Here is a 13,730-nt window from a genome sequence, read left to right as displayed (position 1 = left end):
TTCAGGCAATTCCGCACAATGTTCGGGCAAAGTGTCCTCTACCTAGTAGACAAACAAGCGGTCTGGTTGAACGCCCTTTGGGTTATGCAAAATAATAACCTAGAGGATCCGCTGATTCTGAGGCTGAGGGATAGATCCGAGACAATGATCCAGATCCGGCTGACTACATGTGATTAAGGGAGACTTGGAGCAGCGTCGGGTTAAAAGAGCAGTATAGGATTCAACAGGATAGGTACAGGTATTACCAGCAGTGCTATCAATAGATGCGGTGATACGGAGTACCAGCCTCAATTCTTCTCAATTGAGCTGGTTGTCCGACCTATGATAGCCAATTGTGACCAACTGGCATACTTATAGTGTAGGCGCAGTGAATACGAGCTGAACGCCGAACAGAACTGGAACATTACACAAATTCAGTCGAGTAGCCACACCGCTCTTGCGCTCCTCCAATGTCTTATTCGAAAGGCTGCGGATGACCGTGAGTAATGGCACGTACGTGTGTAGTAAGATGCCATGATTGATCGACCAACGGATATTACTATTGTCTCAGTCCACGTACCCGTTGTTTCAACGTCTGGTGACCACAGCGGCTTAGAGTCTTTGCCTTCAGGCTGTCCCTAAAGCCCCTATAGTGTTTTTAGAGGGGCCACTACTACTTGAAAGCATGGAGGCTTATTTCCAGAAGCAAGGGTCTGAACTTTCAGCAGGGGTCCTATCAGGGACTGCCTTAATCTGGTAATTGAGAACGACGGCCAAGTGCCCTGCTTTAACTATGGCCACTAGAGATGCCGCGAACGCCGAGTTACAAGGCATTGATGAATCTCCGATACGAAACTTGCCATAGAGTTCAGGTTAATATGTTTATCTATGCCCTAAGCGTCTGCTGAAGCGTTCTCCTTATGAATGGATTTGGGTTCTCTGCGTATACTATACTCAACAACAATATTCAAGATGCGGCAAGGTGTTCTCTTGCCCATCTCAAGGGCTTTATTTAGCCGAATTATGATTCTCTCTGTGACGGCCGTGGTAATGGCCCAACAGACAGCAATGGCATCCACCAACATCGACGTAACTTTAACACCGCTGTTCACTGGCTCTCAGGGCAGCACTTCAGCCCTCAATGTGAATCAGGTCATCTGGGGGCGAGCATTCCGACAAGGCCAGGATTATTTTTGAGCTGTTTATCAATACCGCTAGCATTGACATGGGATACGTCTCAGATGCTGGGGTTTTGTTTTCTGATGCCGAGGGTGAACTTCAGGTAACAGAGCGTATCAAGAGGTCTGGCCCAGTCACGGCCCGAGTCTGGAAAACTGGCCGCCCGACTGTTGGAAATGTCAGCGTTATCTACACAGCCCTTACACGGCGCGTCTCGAGAGATACAAAGAACGGTCCTGCTCTCGACCTCCGGGTTGATCAAGGCGGGCTGATCGGCTCGGGCATGGCCTTCTTGAGAGCACCGCCGAACGAACCGGAGGTGACAATCCTCACGACTCTCCGCTGGTATCTGTCCAAAAGTCCCCAGGGAACGTTGGCCGCATGGTCGATGGGGGACGGCGAGGGTCCTTTCGAAATAGCGACCAAGAGCCTTGTTGGTATTGCTTCTGGTGTGCAGGAGGCGTACTTTGCCGTGGGGCCCTTGCATCGGATGACGTCTCCCGACGACTACATGCATATAGACGAGGCCGATGTCTTCAACATGTACTGGCTTGGCACTCCGACATTTGACCCTTTACCGCTGGGAACGCGCCTTCAGAAACTGTTCCGAGAAATGTCTGCTTTCTTCCGAGACAGAGGGAACAGCTATCGCATATTCCTGCGGCACAACCCATTCCGGGGCTCATTAACAGGGACTGCACTCCGATGATCCTTCATGTACGGTTACGACGACTCGGAGCGAGATTGTTATCCGAGCCTGCAGGATCGCGAGGCTGTGCTGGCACATGAGATGGTCCATAACTGGGTGTTGCTCGCCCCAACGAGAGGCTGGTTGCCTATTATACGAACCCTTTGGCTACCTGATCGCTAGAACGAGTCCAGAAGGTCATCTGGAACACGACGGATGCGCAACACATGCCGTATATGCGGGGGTTCGCTTTTGCGCTCCAGGTCAATGACCTCCTTCGCACCGCTGGACATTCCATCGACGATCTGGTCGGGCCTCTTGCAGACAGACTGCAAGGCGGAGAGAGTGTTGGAGTAGAAGACTACCTGCAACGTCTCTCACAGTTGCTCGGTGGCGACGAAACTAGAGCAGATACGCTCGTGACGGAGATGAAAGAGGGCGGGTTGCTGGTTCCGGGGGTTCACGGCCTGGAACGGCTCCCCTGGCAAGTTAGACTTGTTCAACGAAAATTGGAAAAATTCGAGCTTGGATTTGATGAGACCTCATTGCTCCAAGGACCACGCATCGTGAAGGGCTTGATTCAGGGCTCCCGAGCACAACTGGCCGGGATACGGGACTGGGACCGTATTGAGCTGGAGTGTGGATCAACGCATTTGACAGTGCGATCGCAATTCAGCGCGACATTGAAGCTCAAGGTCATTCGAGAGGGCAGCGCGCCGTTTGTAGTCGAATTTTGGCCTAGGTCACAGGATCAAGTCGAGGGATATCAGTACGAAGTGGTTGAGAATGAGGAGCTATGAAGAAAGCTGATATGTAAGATGAGAGCAAGATATATATAATGTATCGGGCATTAGGATGGGAACATGGAGTGGAGTGATGGAGCGGTACTCGGCAGGAACTTTGTCTCGGCCCCAACGAACTTGATCTTGGATTCGGCTATGACTACGGTGCCTGGCCTGAGAGGCTCACCGCGACCTGATATAAAAAGGTCTGCTTGTCTGACAGTTGCATCTGGCGTTGTAACGGGCATCTCGTCGTTCAGATGGCCTGCGGTAGTCGTGGAATGGCTGGGCAGCTGCGGCACGATTCAAGTAACGGAAATGCTGCATGAATGACTGCAAGAAAAGTTTCAAATGAGAACTGTCAACTGCTTGCGATTGGTTATTGTAAATGAATTTTATTAGAAGCTCAAAGCCTTCGTGTATGTCAGCGCAAAAGCATGCGGATCATGTTTTTATATGTATATCTGAAATGAAGACATAAGAAGCTGAGTAGGGATGGTCAACATGTTACCGGGATCTCGTTTCCACTGTTTATGTTTCATATGAGTGCTGGGCCAATGATCTACCAAGAGCAACGAGGCAAGCACGGGCAGATGTCGACTTCTTCTTTCTTAATGTTCGTCGCTAACAACTGCCGGAAACGTACAGGCTCAATCCACCATTACTATCGATCCGCATCAATAATCTTGATACGACAAATAGTAGTAGAAGGGCCTGAGATTAATCGTATTCAACAATAAAGAACCTCCTATAGCCGGGTATTATTTCCTTGGGCTCGACATCCCGCAACCCAATTCTGTAAAGAGTCTCATGCTCCACTGCGACTTGGTTGGTGAGATATGTGATTATGTCTGATCTGCCTTGCTTCCATGTCTCAACATGCTTCTCACCGTTAAATCGTTGCACCCTGGGGCATCTACTGTGGCCAAGACATTCAATTGCCTGTTCCCTGCCAGTAACATCAATCATCATCATTAGGAAGTCTTTATATCCACAACATGCGGCGGCGGCGAGTGCACTTCCATGATCTCCCCGGTCAGATATGATTGCGGGATCAGCGCCAGCTTCTAGCAAAAGCTCAAGCGACTGTTTGCTCACAGCCAATTCATCATCACCCATAAAGAAAGCATTGAGAATTACCGCTTCCAGTGTGCTGCCATATTTGCCGCCTTTCATGGGCTGGTTGGGATCTGCACCGTGGCTGAGAAGCAACTGGATCTTTTCAATGTAATCATAGTGCCTCGATGCTGTTGCTGCAGCAACAAGGGCACTACCATAGAGGCCACGCTCCACCGTGGCATTCACCTCAGCTCCAGCTTTGATCAGAATCTCGACCGATTCGATTTTAGAGCTAAGTGCTGCTGCGATGAGGGCATTGCCATATAGTTCGCCGCCCTCCCTGTTCACATCGACCCAGCCTTGGTCTACAAACCACTGCAGCATATCAGTATCATTACTCCGACACTCTGCCACGAATTGCACAGCTGTTTCGCGGAGGTAACAGATGTTGACATCGACGTTTGCTTCCTCCACCAACAATGAGACGATATCCTTGTTCTGGTCATCTATTGCCTCTTGCATGGCCCAGCAATGTCCTTTAGTAGGGGGATTGTCCAAACCAATGACTTCCACCAAATATCTGCAAATCGGCAGGCATCCACCTTCAGCTGCAAGTGCAAGTGAGTTATAGCCATCTTTAAAACTAATATTGCATTTCTTGAGCGCCATTTCCTTAGTGATTTTACCCTCTTCCCACCAGTCACGCAAAACGTAGTAAAACCCATAGCGGCACATGACGAGAAAGGTCATATTTTCGGGCGTCAGTTCCGAGTGTTTATATGATCCATCAATTTTGTTTAGCCATTTCCGATAGTAGTCGCCATTCTCTTCTACAGAGCCGAGAAAGCGCTTAAGCGTGGTAACGAGTGTTTGGTCCGGATCTGCGCCCTTCATTGATCCCAGCCATTTATCATATCGTTGAACGTGCCTTGGCCATGTAAATGAAACATACTCTTCGAAAGTGTCGAATTCATAAACTTTCCATTTGAGATGGGAGGTTTGTGATTTAGATTCCATCATAAAGTTGAGCGATGTAAGAGAAGCAAAGACATCGCATTTTTCTAGAGTCATATTTCTAGACTCGAAATATTCAGCCACTGAAGCATGTGGTAGCGTCCATATCCGTTTCTCTGGATCAATCGTCAGAAGATCTTGGCAAAGTAACAAAATTTCTTCTTCAGAGTGCTTTTCCTTTTGTACCAGTCCATCTCTTTCTAAAGAGTATTGGAGGGCTTCTAGGAGGATATCGGATTGAGGTGGCTCAAAAGCACACAGCACCCACTGAATGGCACGCTCGGCTAATGCCACGTCGTCTTCGTTATGCTGCTCTTGTATACTCTCCCATAACTGGTCGTATGCCGCCATTAGATCGCGAGGCACCATTTTGGCCCATGTCTTGACTGCATCATCCGAGATGCATTTCAGCAGACTTTTGACTTGTAAATAGACCCATCGAAACCTAAAATCAATAGATTTTACTGATTAGACGTGTAAGAACAGTAGACAGGTAGCAGTTTAGCTTACATCCCGCCATTTCGAGATCTAAAAGTTTCTTTAATTAGTTCCTGAATTTCCGCCTGGCGCCTGTTGAAAAATAACTGAGAGTATAGTGTTTCGTGAAGAAATTTCTCAATGTCGCCTTGCTGATTATCGCTATTAACTGTAATTATATATTTGTCTTCAAGGACCTTTAGGTATTCTCGATCAGGGCGAGTCGAAATAAAAATTTTGACGGGTTTTGTAGCCTTTTCCATTAGCTCAATCAGAAGCTCTGCCAAGTTATATGTTGAAATATCAGATTCATCCAAGGCGTCGAGGATTAAAGTGGTTTTTGGATAGAGGTTTAGAGAGATTAAGATGAGCTCTTTGCAATCTTCATAGCTCAAATCTCTCCCTTCTCGCTTTGCCAATTCACATTTCTGGATGACGCTGGTTTGGATGCGGTCGTAGTGGTATGCTTTGTAAGACAATTGGCGAACAAAGCTCCTCAGAACAACAAGGGGGTCCAACATTAGGGGACCGGATCGGTTGCAATAGAAAAAAGCAAAACCTTCGTCATGAGGCGATGTCTCCAAGGTTTGCTTTACATGATCAATTACCCGAGAGGTAAGATACGTCTTACCAGTACCGACTAATGTGTGTTAGAAGTAGAAATGCATGAGCTAACTAAGTATTCCTGGAAGAGCTTACCAGTTCCTTTGAGACATAAGAGCGTTGAAGAGGATGGTATCGCTTCCCAATCGCGAAGTCCCTCGTGGTTAATCAACCAGTCTCCAGTCCCTTCTATCCTCGATTCTTTGATAGTAACGTGGCCCTTACCAAACTTTTCTGAGCTAATAAAGTCCATGAGTCCCTCTAATTGGTTCTTTTCAACCTCCTCTAGAAGATTATCGACTCCCTTGTCAATTCGACTAATGGGCGTCGACAGTTTATCTAGATTCGTCAACAGGGCCTTTATTCTTTCATCCGTTTTTAAACCAGTCTTAGCACTGCGAGAAGCCTCGTAGACTTGAGCTTCCAGTGAAACCTTTTGCTCTTTCATCAACAAGTCAGAAACAAGGTCTGAAGCCTGCTCAGGTCGAAGAATGGCGTTTAACGTTTGTTTGACCAATCCACCTTTAATCAAGATATCAGTCCGAGCCAGTAGCTCTATTGCCGTAACGTATAGATCTCGCAAGGCGTCGCGTAGATTTGATACAGCTTCTTCATCTGCCGTTGTTGCGTTGTATAAATGCTCGTATACCTGACCCCTCTGGACAATGCGTGTAAATAATTGAACTGTTCCAGCAAGTGCTGCCATTTGCTCAATTTGTTTAACCGGAATCTAGTTCAATCAGTAAATTAGAATAGTAGTAGATTCCTGGAAATTTGGCCGTCTTACCCTCAGCAGTGCCTTTGCCGCGGCCCATGGCACACCAGCTTGTGGGGGTGCGAAATTGATCGCGATGTCGCCAACCGTGGTAAGAAATGTGACAATATCAGAGATATATTCGCGGAATACCAGCTTTTGACTCCCAATTTCAATTTTTAAAAGTGAACCTGTTTCTTCGGAGAGTAATTCACTTTTGTTCTTAATCAGCTCAACGAGATCTTCTGACTTTGCCCGCTCTGATGAATCGAGCCCATGGTTTTTAATCCATCTTTGTGTTTCATCATTGACTTTGCGGAATGCCTCGTCCCAAAGATCCGAGACAACTGGTTGTTGAGCTGGAGATGGCAGGCAATTTGGCTGCTGGAGATTTGGCTGCTGGAGATTTGGCTGCTGGAGATTTGGCTGCTGGAGATTTGGCTCGTCAAGGCGGCTTTGTAACGATGCGTGAGATTGGTTTGGACTTGACAGAAGGCTTTTGTTAGGAGAGCGCCCAGAAGACTTGAGGGAATTCTTCCACTCTTTTAATCTCTTTCTGACGCTTGTCTTTGCCATGTTTTCCTGTATCCCATAAAGATTAATGGATAAAATCTGGCGCGGGATAAGAAATTCATCGGAAGAGAAGATTAATCACAGAGCCGCCGTCAGCAGACCCCGCAGCATATGTTGCATGCCTATACATGGATGTTCTAACAACTGATTGGACAGCAAAATGCTTCATTCTGCCTGACCAACTATTAGGCGTAGATAAAACGCCTTGGTTGTTCTGAGTACAAGATGGCAAACCATGGAGTCACTTATGAAAAGGTAGCATCAATGCGCGTAGACGATTCAAAGTTGTATCATTCATATAGCAATCTATCATGTTAAATCGCATCATCACATTCCAAATTATGAGAAACAAAACTCCTTCCAAAAACAGGCCTATGCAAAACTTGACAACTGGTCAAAAATCATCTAGTTGCATTCATCCTTCCAGTTGTCGCCAATCCAGTTAGCCAACTTGTCCGTCAACGTTCCCTCCATATACGGCTCTATATCTTTGGCACTGTAATCGCCGCCGCTAAACTTGAGGGCGGGTATCATCCATGGTTGTAAGAAGTCGAGAAAGACGAGGTCTACCGTCTCGGGCTTTTCTTCGGTCGGGAAATCAATCTCGGCCTGGATGCAGTTGGGCACTGCGTAAAAATCAATGGGCTTGTGGACGGTGTCATCTCCGTCTTTGCTGATGTCGTCCTTTGTCGTATAGCCGCCAAAGATTTCATCATTGTCCCCCGAGGCATCCACTCCACGCAGCTCGAGGCGAGCCTCTGATTCATCTTCGACTTGTTCAACAGTCTCAACTTCAGTCTCAACCTCAGTCTCATCAAGATATCTCGGGCGTGGATACATTAGCTGCGGAATGGTCAACTGTCGGGTGTCTGGAAGTCCAGCAACAAAGATTCTCGACTGGCTGTTGAGAAGCCCGATAACCTTGGCAGCAATTTCGTACGGAACATCGGGCACATAGCGGAAGCCACTAGTGAAAGGGCTCACGGTAAATGTATCGTCTCGTGTAAAAGGACCCTTGAAAATGTCGAAGCGAATGCCACCCGTGTTGGCTATGGCCAGTCGAGGCTTGTCCTTCCGGTCCTTGTTGACAACCACGTCGGGGAGCACTTCTTCTTCAAGCCAAGTGTAGATGCTGTCTTTGCTGGGATACGGGGCCCTGGTCATCCACAAGTCTCGGGGTGCACAGCCGTAGCGATGGCCAAGATTGAGAGTTTTGCGGGCATTCTCAATCATTTTGCTCGTTTTTTGGCCCTCTTTGGTGGGAAAGGTTGTCTCGTTTAAGCCAGTGTGATAGTACATTCCGTACAGGTTGTTGTCAATATACTTGCGTGTGAATGTGGGACCCTTTTTAATCTCAACTTCTTCGTTCTCATCGTCTTTGGGCTGCTTCTTGACGATGCCATCGATAGACATCCAGCCGATGGTTTCAAGGTATCGACCGGAGGCGATGGCTAATGACTTGGAGTCATAGCTCACGGCGTCTCTAATGTGTAGGTGGCCGCCGAAGAACGCGATGGGCGTGTCCCAATCCTCCTTGCGAATAGCCTTGAAGACAGTTCTGAATTCTTCCATGCGCACGCCGACATGGCCAATGACCACAAAGAGGTCGGGCTTCTCCTTGATGGCCTCTTGGAACCAATCCTCCTTTACGGTATCGGCCACCGGCTGAACGATGCTGTTGTTGGCATTGCCTGTAAAGTCGAAGAGGAAGCCAAAGGACACAATGTTAATGCCTAGGTTCTTGGTCTTGAACTTGCGGTATCGCTGGGCTTGGGGCACGCGCTTGCCAGTCTTGGGATCAATGTAGTCCAAGTTGGATGTGATGTAGTTCTCCTTGAAGTTGGGAATGGTGGTATTGTGTTCCATGTCGATCGAATAGGATTTGTACAGCTCATGGTTGCCGGTAGTGATAAGATCAATCTTCTGCTGAGCGTAGATGTCGTACTGGTACAGACCTTTTGGGATGGAGCTGTCGTAGATGCCACTGCCCTCGATGCGGTCGCCGGTATCGATGAGGAGGAGATCGGCGCCTTTGTCGTCGGCCAGCTTGCGCATATGCTGGGAGAAGGAGATGTAGTCACCCCAATCGGCAGAGAAGGAGGGCCTATATGGAAGAAAGGATGTGAGCACGCGTTGCGACTGTTGCGACTGCTGCTTCAACTCCCCGTAGCCTCTCCATCCTTGGAGATCCGAGCAAAGAGATCAAGGCTGAATTGAGCTACTTACTCGAGGAAATGCCCGCTGAGCCAGGCGTGCGTGTCTGTCGTGTGCAGAAAGTTGAGCTGGCCCCAAGTCAGGTCTCGCATGGGTGCCGCCACCGGCTTGACAGCGCCGGGCTGCGCGGCTTCGACCGCGGCGGCAGCGATGAGCCCGCCGAGAAAGAGAGATTCAAGCATGATGCAGGGAAAAGATGAGGTTAGGATTCCATGGATAACGACAGTGATGGCGATGGCAATGGCGATTTGGTGATGAAGATGGCGATGGCGATGGCGATGGCGGGTTAGGATTGAAGATGGGAGGATTAGATGCTGGAGTCACAAGGGAGCTCAGGTGCCTGGTTTAGGCCATCAAGGTGGCCCAGGTGACATCAGCGGGGGGCTAGCCGCTATTGAGCCACTGTGATCCACTAACGGCGTTCCTCGGACACGGAGGTATCCATTACCCGAATATCCAATGGATCACCCGAATATCCATCTCCATCGTCCATCATCCATATCAACTGGGTAGTAATACATGTAATCATTGCGTACCTGTTCTCCGACAATTATAATTATAGTGCTCTGGGATCGCCGGCTAGGCCTAGCAAGAGCAAGAGTTGGGGTGAATCAGCCAACATGCAAAGTCCGACATCTCTTTTCGTATAAAAGACGGGAGCCTCGCGGACAAGACAAGCCAGCAGAGACATTCATTCCTGAGCGCGAGTGCCACCACATGCAGTCTTTTGGCAATTGAGCCCGATTTATCAATACTATTTGCCTTTCCTGCGTTTCTTGCCTTTCCTATCCAAGGTTGTTGCTATGCCACTCAATATTGTCATCGTTGGCGCTGGGTTTGCCGGCGTCTTCAGCGCTCTTTCAGCCAGGCGGCTCATCTCCCTGCACCTCAACAAAGATCCAGCGGCGGCTGATATACAAGTCCTTCTCATTGCGCCTGAGCCACAACTCGTCCTACGGCCTAGGCTCTACGAATCAAACCCGGCAAACCTCGTTTTCCCACTCACCGACCTCTTCAGCGCGACGGGGATTCGCTTCATCCAAGGCACAGTCGAGGCTATCCGTGTCGAGGAAAAACATGTCCTAATTGCCAGCCCCTCTGGTTCTACATCAGTACAGCCCTATGATCGTTTGATATTCGCGGCTGGGAGCTCCTTGATCCGAGCTCCCATCCCCGGCCTGGACGACCATGCCTTTGATGTTGACACGTTGAGTTCCGCGGTCAAGTTGGAAAACCACCTGCAAAGTCTCAAGTCAAAACCTCCGAGCAAGGCTCGAAACACCGTCATTGTATGCGGAGCAGGCTTTACGGGCATCGAGCTTGCCACAGAGATGACAGGGCGGCTTCGGTCCATCTTGGGCAAGGATGCCGATACCAAAGTCTTGCTTGTCTCGCGGGGGGGAGAGGTTGGCGATACCCTTGGACAGGGACCCCGCCACGTCATTTCCCGAGCTCTTCGTCAGTTGGGAGTAGAGACGAAACTCGGGACAACAGTCACCGCCATCGACGCTCTTGGCATCACGACCCAAGCAGGTGAGCGTATTGAAGCCATGACCGTCGTCTGGACGGCCGGTGTAGCAGCCACAGAGCTCTCAAAGCAGATTCCGGGGGACAAGGACGCATTGGGCCGCCTACGCGTCGACCAAGATCTTCGCCTACCGTCGAATAAGGACATCTTCGTAGCTGGCGACTCGGCTTGTGCCCCGACGGGTGACCAGAGCCACGATGCCCTCATGTCATGTCAACACGCCATACCAATGGGCCGAGCAGCGGGCTACAATGCTGCAGCAGATCTTCTCAATCTGCCAACCGCGCCATACTACCAGCCATCATATGTCACATGTCTTGATCTCGGCCCGTATGGAGCGGTTCTCACGCAAGGCTGGGAGCGCAAGGTGGTGCTTTCTGGGGCAATAGCCAAGAAGATCAAGACATACATCAACGGAACTTTGATATACCCTCCAGAGACAACTAATCCGACCAAGGCGCTTGCTGCCGGAGATCCAGCGCTTCAATCAGCTACCTCGCAGCAGCTTCAGGGCAAAGCTTTATCACTTGTCAGTTTCTTTACTTCCAAGCTCCTGTAGCAGGGTATGATACGTGTTTGTAGAGTTTTGCCTTTGAAGAGTTGCGTCTCATAACATCTACCTTATCTACTATAACTCATTTGCGCCTTTCGCTCCTACACCCATATATGTTAGTATAGGCCCAGATTTTTAAAAGACAAGCTGTTTGTTATTTTAAGCCTTTTTTTTTTTTTTATTTCTCTTCACTCTCCTCTGCTAGACCAACTTCTGACATAAGTCATCCTCGTATTGAGTTCAAGAACCGTCATCTCAACATCAATATTGTTATAATAGACATAAGATATCTATTATCGATATACATGTACACCTAAGAAACATAGATCCGAATCATTACTATCTACAGCTCAAATTAATACACTGGTAATGCAAAACTCTCTCGTCACTTGTCACTCAATCATCCATCACCGGCTATTAACTCATCATCTAAGCATCTGATTTAGATGTCATCACCAAATCATCCATATCATAGACGCCGATAAACTTGAAAAACGCCAACACCTGCGGCGCAGTCCCGCATCCATCTCCCATCGGCGCCGTCGCATTGAAATCCACCAGCGGAATCATCTTGTCCCCAACCGTTGCCGAAACGGTGTAAGTCGTGTTGAACGCGAGATTCCGCCCAATCACCTGGAACATGTCCAGTCCAATCTCCGGCCTCACCGTAACGAGACACGAAGGTGACACCTTTCCAGATGCCTGGGGCTGAGATTCCGTCAGGATCTTGTTCAGTGCCGGCTTGTTGAAAAGGCCCTGCTTGCCCAGGTTCTGCGTGCCGTTGCTGGCGGAAGACACTGCGCCTGACACGTAGATGATGGACTGGCCCTCCTGGGCGACATTGATAGTCTTGACAATCTTTGGGGGGGAGACGGTCAAATCGATAAAGTCGACCGTATCCGAGTGCTCGTTGACGACATACAAGTGCGTGTTGTCCGCGCTGGGCCACAGGCCGTGAGGCTCGACACCGCTGGCCTGGATGGCGCCCAAGTAGACGGGCATCTTGTCGGACCGCGGCTGCGAATACATTCTCGTCTCGTTGAGCGATGCCACGGTGACGAACGCGTGCATGGTGCCGTTGATGACGGCAAAGTTGGGGTGGTTGGTCTCGTCCCCCGTTTCCAGGACGCCAACGACTTTACGCTTGACGAGGTCAATGATGGACACCTTGCCCACCATCTTGTGCGCTGTCCAGAGCCGTTGTCCATCTGGCGAGATCATCATGTCGGACGAAAAGACGTCGCCTAATCCCGTGATGTTGGCGATGACTTTGCGCTTGGCTACGTCGATGACGGACAGCGAGGGGGATCGCACATGGTTCGCATACGCCGTCTTCCCATCCGGGCTGAAGACGACCTTACTCGGACCTCCATAGGATTCGACATAGCCGACTACGCCGCCCTTGAGCCCGTCGACGATGTCGATACGGTCAACGCCTCGCGTGCCGACCCAGACGTGTCGGTTGTCCCTCTCGAAGAAGGCCTCATGGGAGCTGCGGTCCACAGACGTTTGCGAGACAACCGAATTATCCTCGGTGCTGAATACTGTCACGGTATTGCTCGTAATGGCCAGAGACACAATAAGTTTGCCATTGGGAGAGAAGCCGAGACCGTGAGAGTTTACGGCCTTGACGTACTGTGGGTTCAAGTCGTTTGTTAGTCGGCTGTCTCCCAAGCTGATGGTGCCCAGCACCTCGCCTGTAGTCGGCTTGATGACGGTGATGGTGTTGGATGACTGGTCGCCGGTGTAGAGGCGGTCTGAGTCGGAGATGGGTGCGCCTTTGCCGGCGAGGGCGGGAGCTTGGTCCCATGCTGAAGCGAATCTAGCTCCAAAGCCCAAGGCAAGTAGTGCGAGTGTTCTAGGGGACAGCATTTTGCTTTTCATTTCTTTGTCCTCAACTTGTGAGCCTGCTGTCTGTTGGTGTTGCCAGCAAGTTGATTTTCTGGCCTTGTATCGAGGAACGAAGGGACAGGCCACGGACGTAAGAGCTGCGATGCTTATATATTGTTACACACGGAATATTATTTTGTTACATCCTGTCCGTCAACATACACATGGGGACGCCGATCTCAGGGCTGCAGCATCACTGCATGTTCATCACAAACTTGCTCAACTCCATAATGTGTATACTGTCAAGGATACGAAACAACACAAGATGATTATTCAAATAGATTCGTCCAATCAGCAAACTGCGTAATACATTGTTATTAAGTCCGACATGCTTGCCCTATTAACCTTTGAGTAACATTCCAGTCTTTGACTCGGCTCGTCGGTCTCTTGGCATATCCCTTGACTCAACTCGACCAAAAAAGGGCAATACGTACAAA

The 13,730-nt window shown here is 49.4% G+C and overlaps 6 protein-coding genes across 6 annotated transcripts; 3 read left to right on the top strand and 3 right to left on the bottom strand.

The window, feature by feature from the left end:
• Window positions 1-1,204: 1,204 nt before the first annotated feature.
• On the top strand, window positions 1,205-1,867 carry T069G_06458 (uncharacterized protein; the record flags this gene model as incomplete). The annotated part of the gene is made up of 1 exon (XM_056173668.1): window positions 1,205-1,867. One exon carries the CDS (start codon window positions 1,205-1,207, stop codon window positions 1,865-1,867), a length of 663 nt encoding a protein of 220 aa, XP_056027247.1.
• A 215-nt stretch (window positions 1,868-2,082) lies between these two features.
• T069G_06457 (uncharacterized protein) lies at window positions 2,083-2,646 on the top strand (the record flags this gene model as incomplete). The annotated part of the gene is made up of 1 exon (XM_056173667.1): window positions 2,083-2,646. One exon carries the CDS (start codon window positions 2,083-2,085, stop codon window positions 2,644-2,646), a length of 564 nt encoding a protein of 187 aa, XP_056027246.1.
• A 702-nt stretch (window positions 2,647-3,348) lies between these two features.
• Window positions 3,349-7,111, bottom strand: T069G_06456 (ankyrin repeats (3 copies) domain-containing protein; the record flags this gene model as incomplete). Its single annotated transcript, XM_056173666.1, has 4 exons — window positions 3,349-5,146; window positions 5,212-5,818; window positions 5,878-6,511; window positions 6,569-7,111. The coding sequence occupies 4 exons, from the start codon at window positions 7,109-7,111 to the stop codon at window positions 3,349-3,351; spliced, it is 3,582 nt and encodes a 1,193-aa protein (XP_056027245.1).
• Window positions 7,112-7,513: 402 nt separating this feature from the next.
• T069G_06455 (calcineurin-like phosphoesterase domain-containing protein) lies at window positions 7,514-9,504 on the bottom strand (the record flags this gene model as incomplete). Its single annotated transcript, XM_056173665.1, has 2 exons — window positions 7,514-9,212; window positions 9,335-9,504. The coding sequence occupies 2 exons, from the start codon at window positions 9,502-9,504 to the stop codon at window positions 7,514-7,516; spliced, it is 1,869 nt and encodes a 622-aa protein (XP_056027244.1).
• Window positions 9,505-10,125: 621 nt separating this feature from the next.
• Window positions 10,126-11,409, top strand: T069G_06454 (pyridine nucleotide-disulfide oxidoreductase domain-containing protein; the record flags this gene model as incomplete). The annotated part of the gene is made up of 1 exon (XM_056173664.1): window positions 10,126-11,409. One exon carries the CDS (start codon window positions 10,126-10,128, stop codon window positions 11,407-11,409), a length of 1,284 nt encoding a protein of 427 aa, XP_056027243.1.
• Window positions 11,410-11,832: 423 nt separating this feature from the next.
• On the bottom strand, window positions 11,833-13,275 carry T069G_06453 (uncharacterized protein; the record flags this gene model as incomplete). The annotated part of the gene is made up of 1 exon (XM_056173663.1): window positions 11,833-13,275. The coding sequence occupies one exon, from the start codon at window positions 13,273-13,275 to the stop codon at window positions 11,833-11,835; it is 1,443 nt and encodes a 480-aa protein (XP_056027242.1).
• Between the last annotated feature and the right edge of the window lie 455 nt (window positions 13,276-13,730).

The sequence above is a fragment of the Trichoderma breve genome, chromosome 4, assembly GCF_028502605.1.
Source record: "Trichoderma breve strain T069 chromosome 4, whole genome shotgun sequence".
NCBI lineage: Eukaryota > Fungi > Ascomycota > Sordariomycetes > Hypocreales > Hypocreaceae > Trichoderma > Trichoderma breve.
The sequence above is the reverse complement of the archived record's forward strand: the minus strand, read 5'-3'. Positions and strand labels throughout refer to the sequence as shown.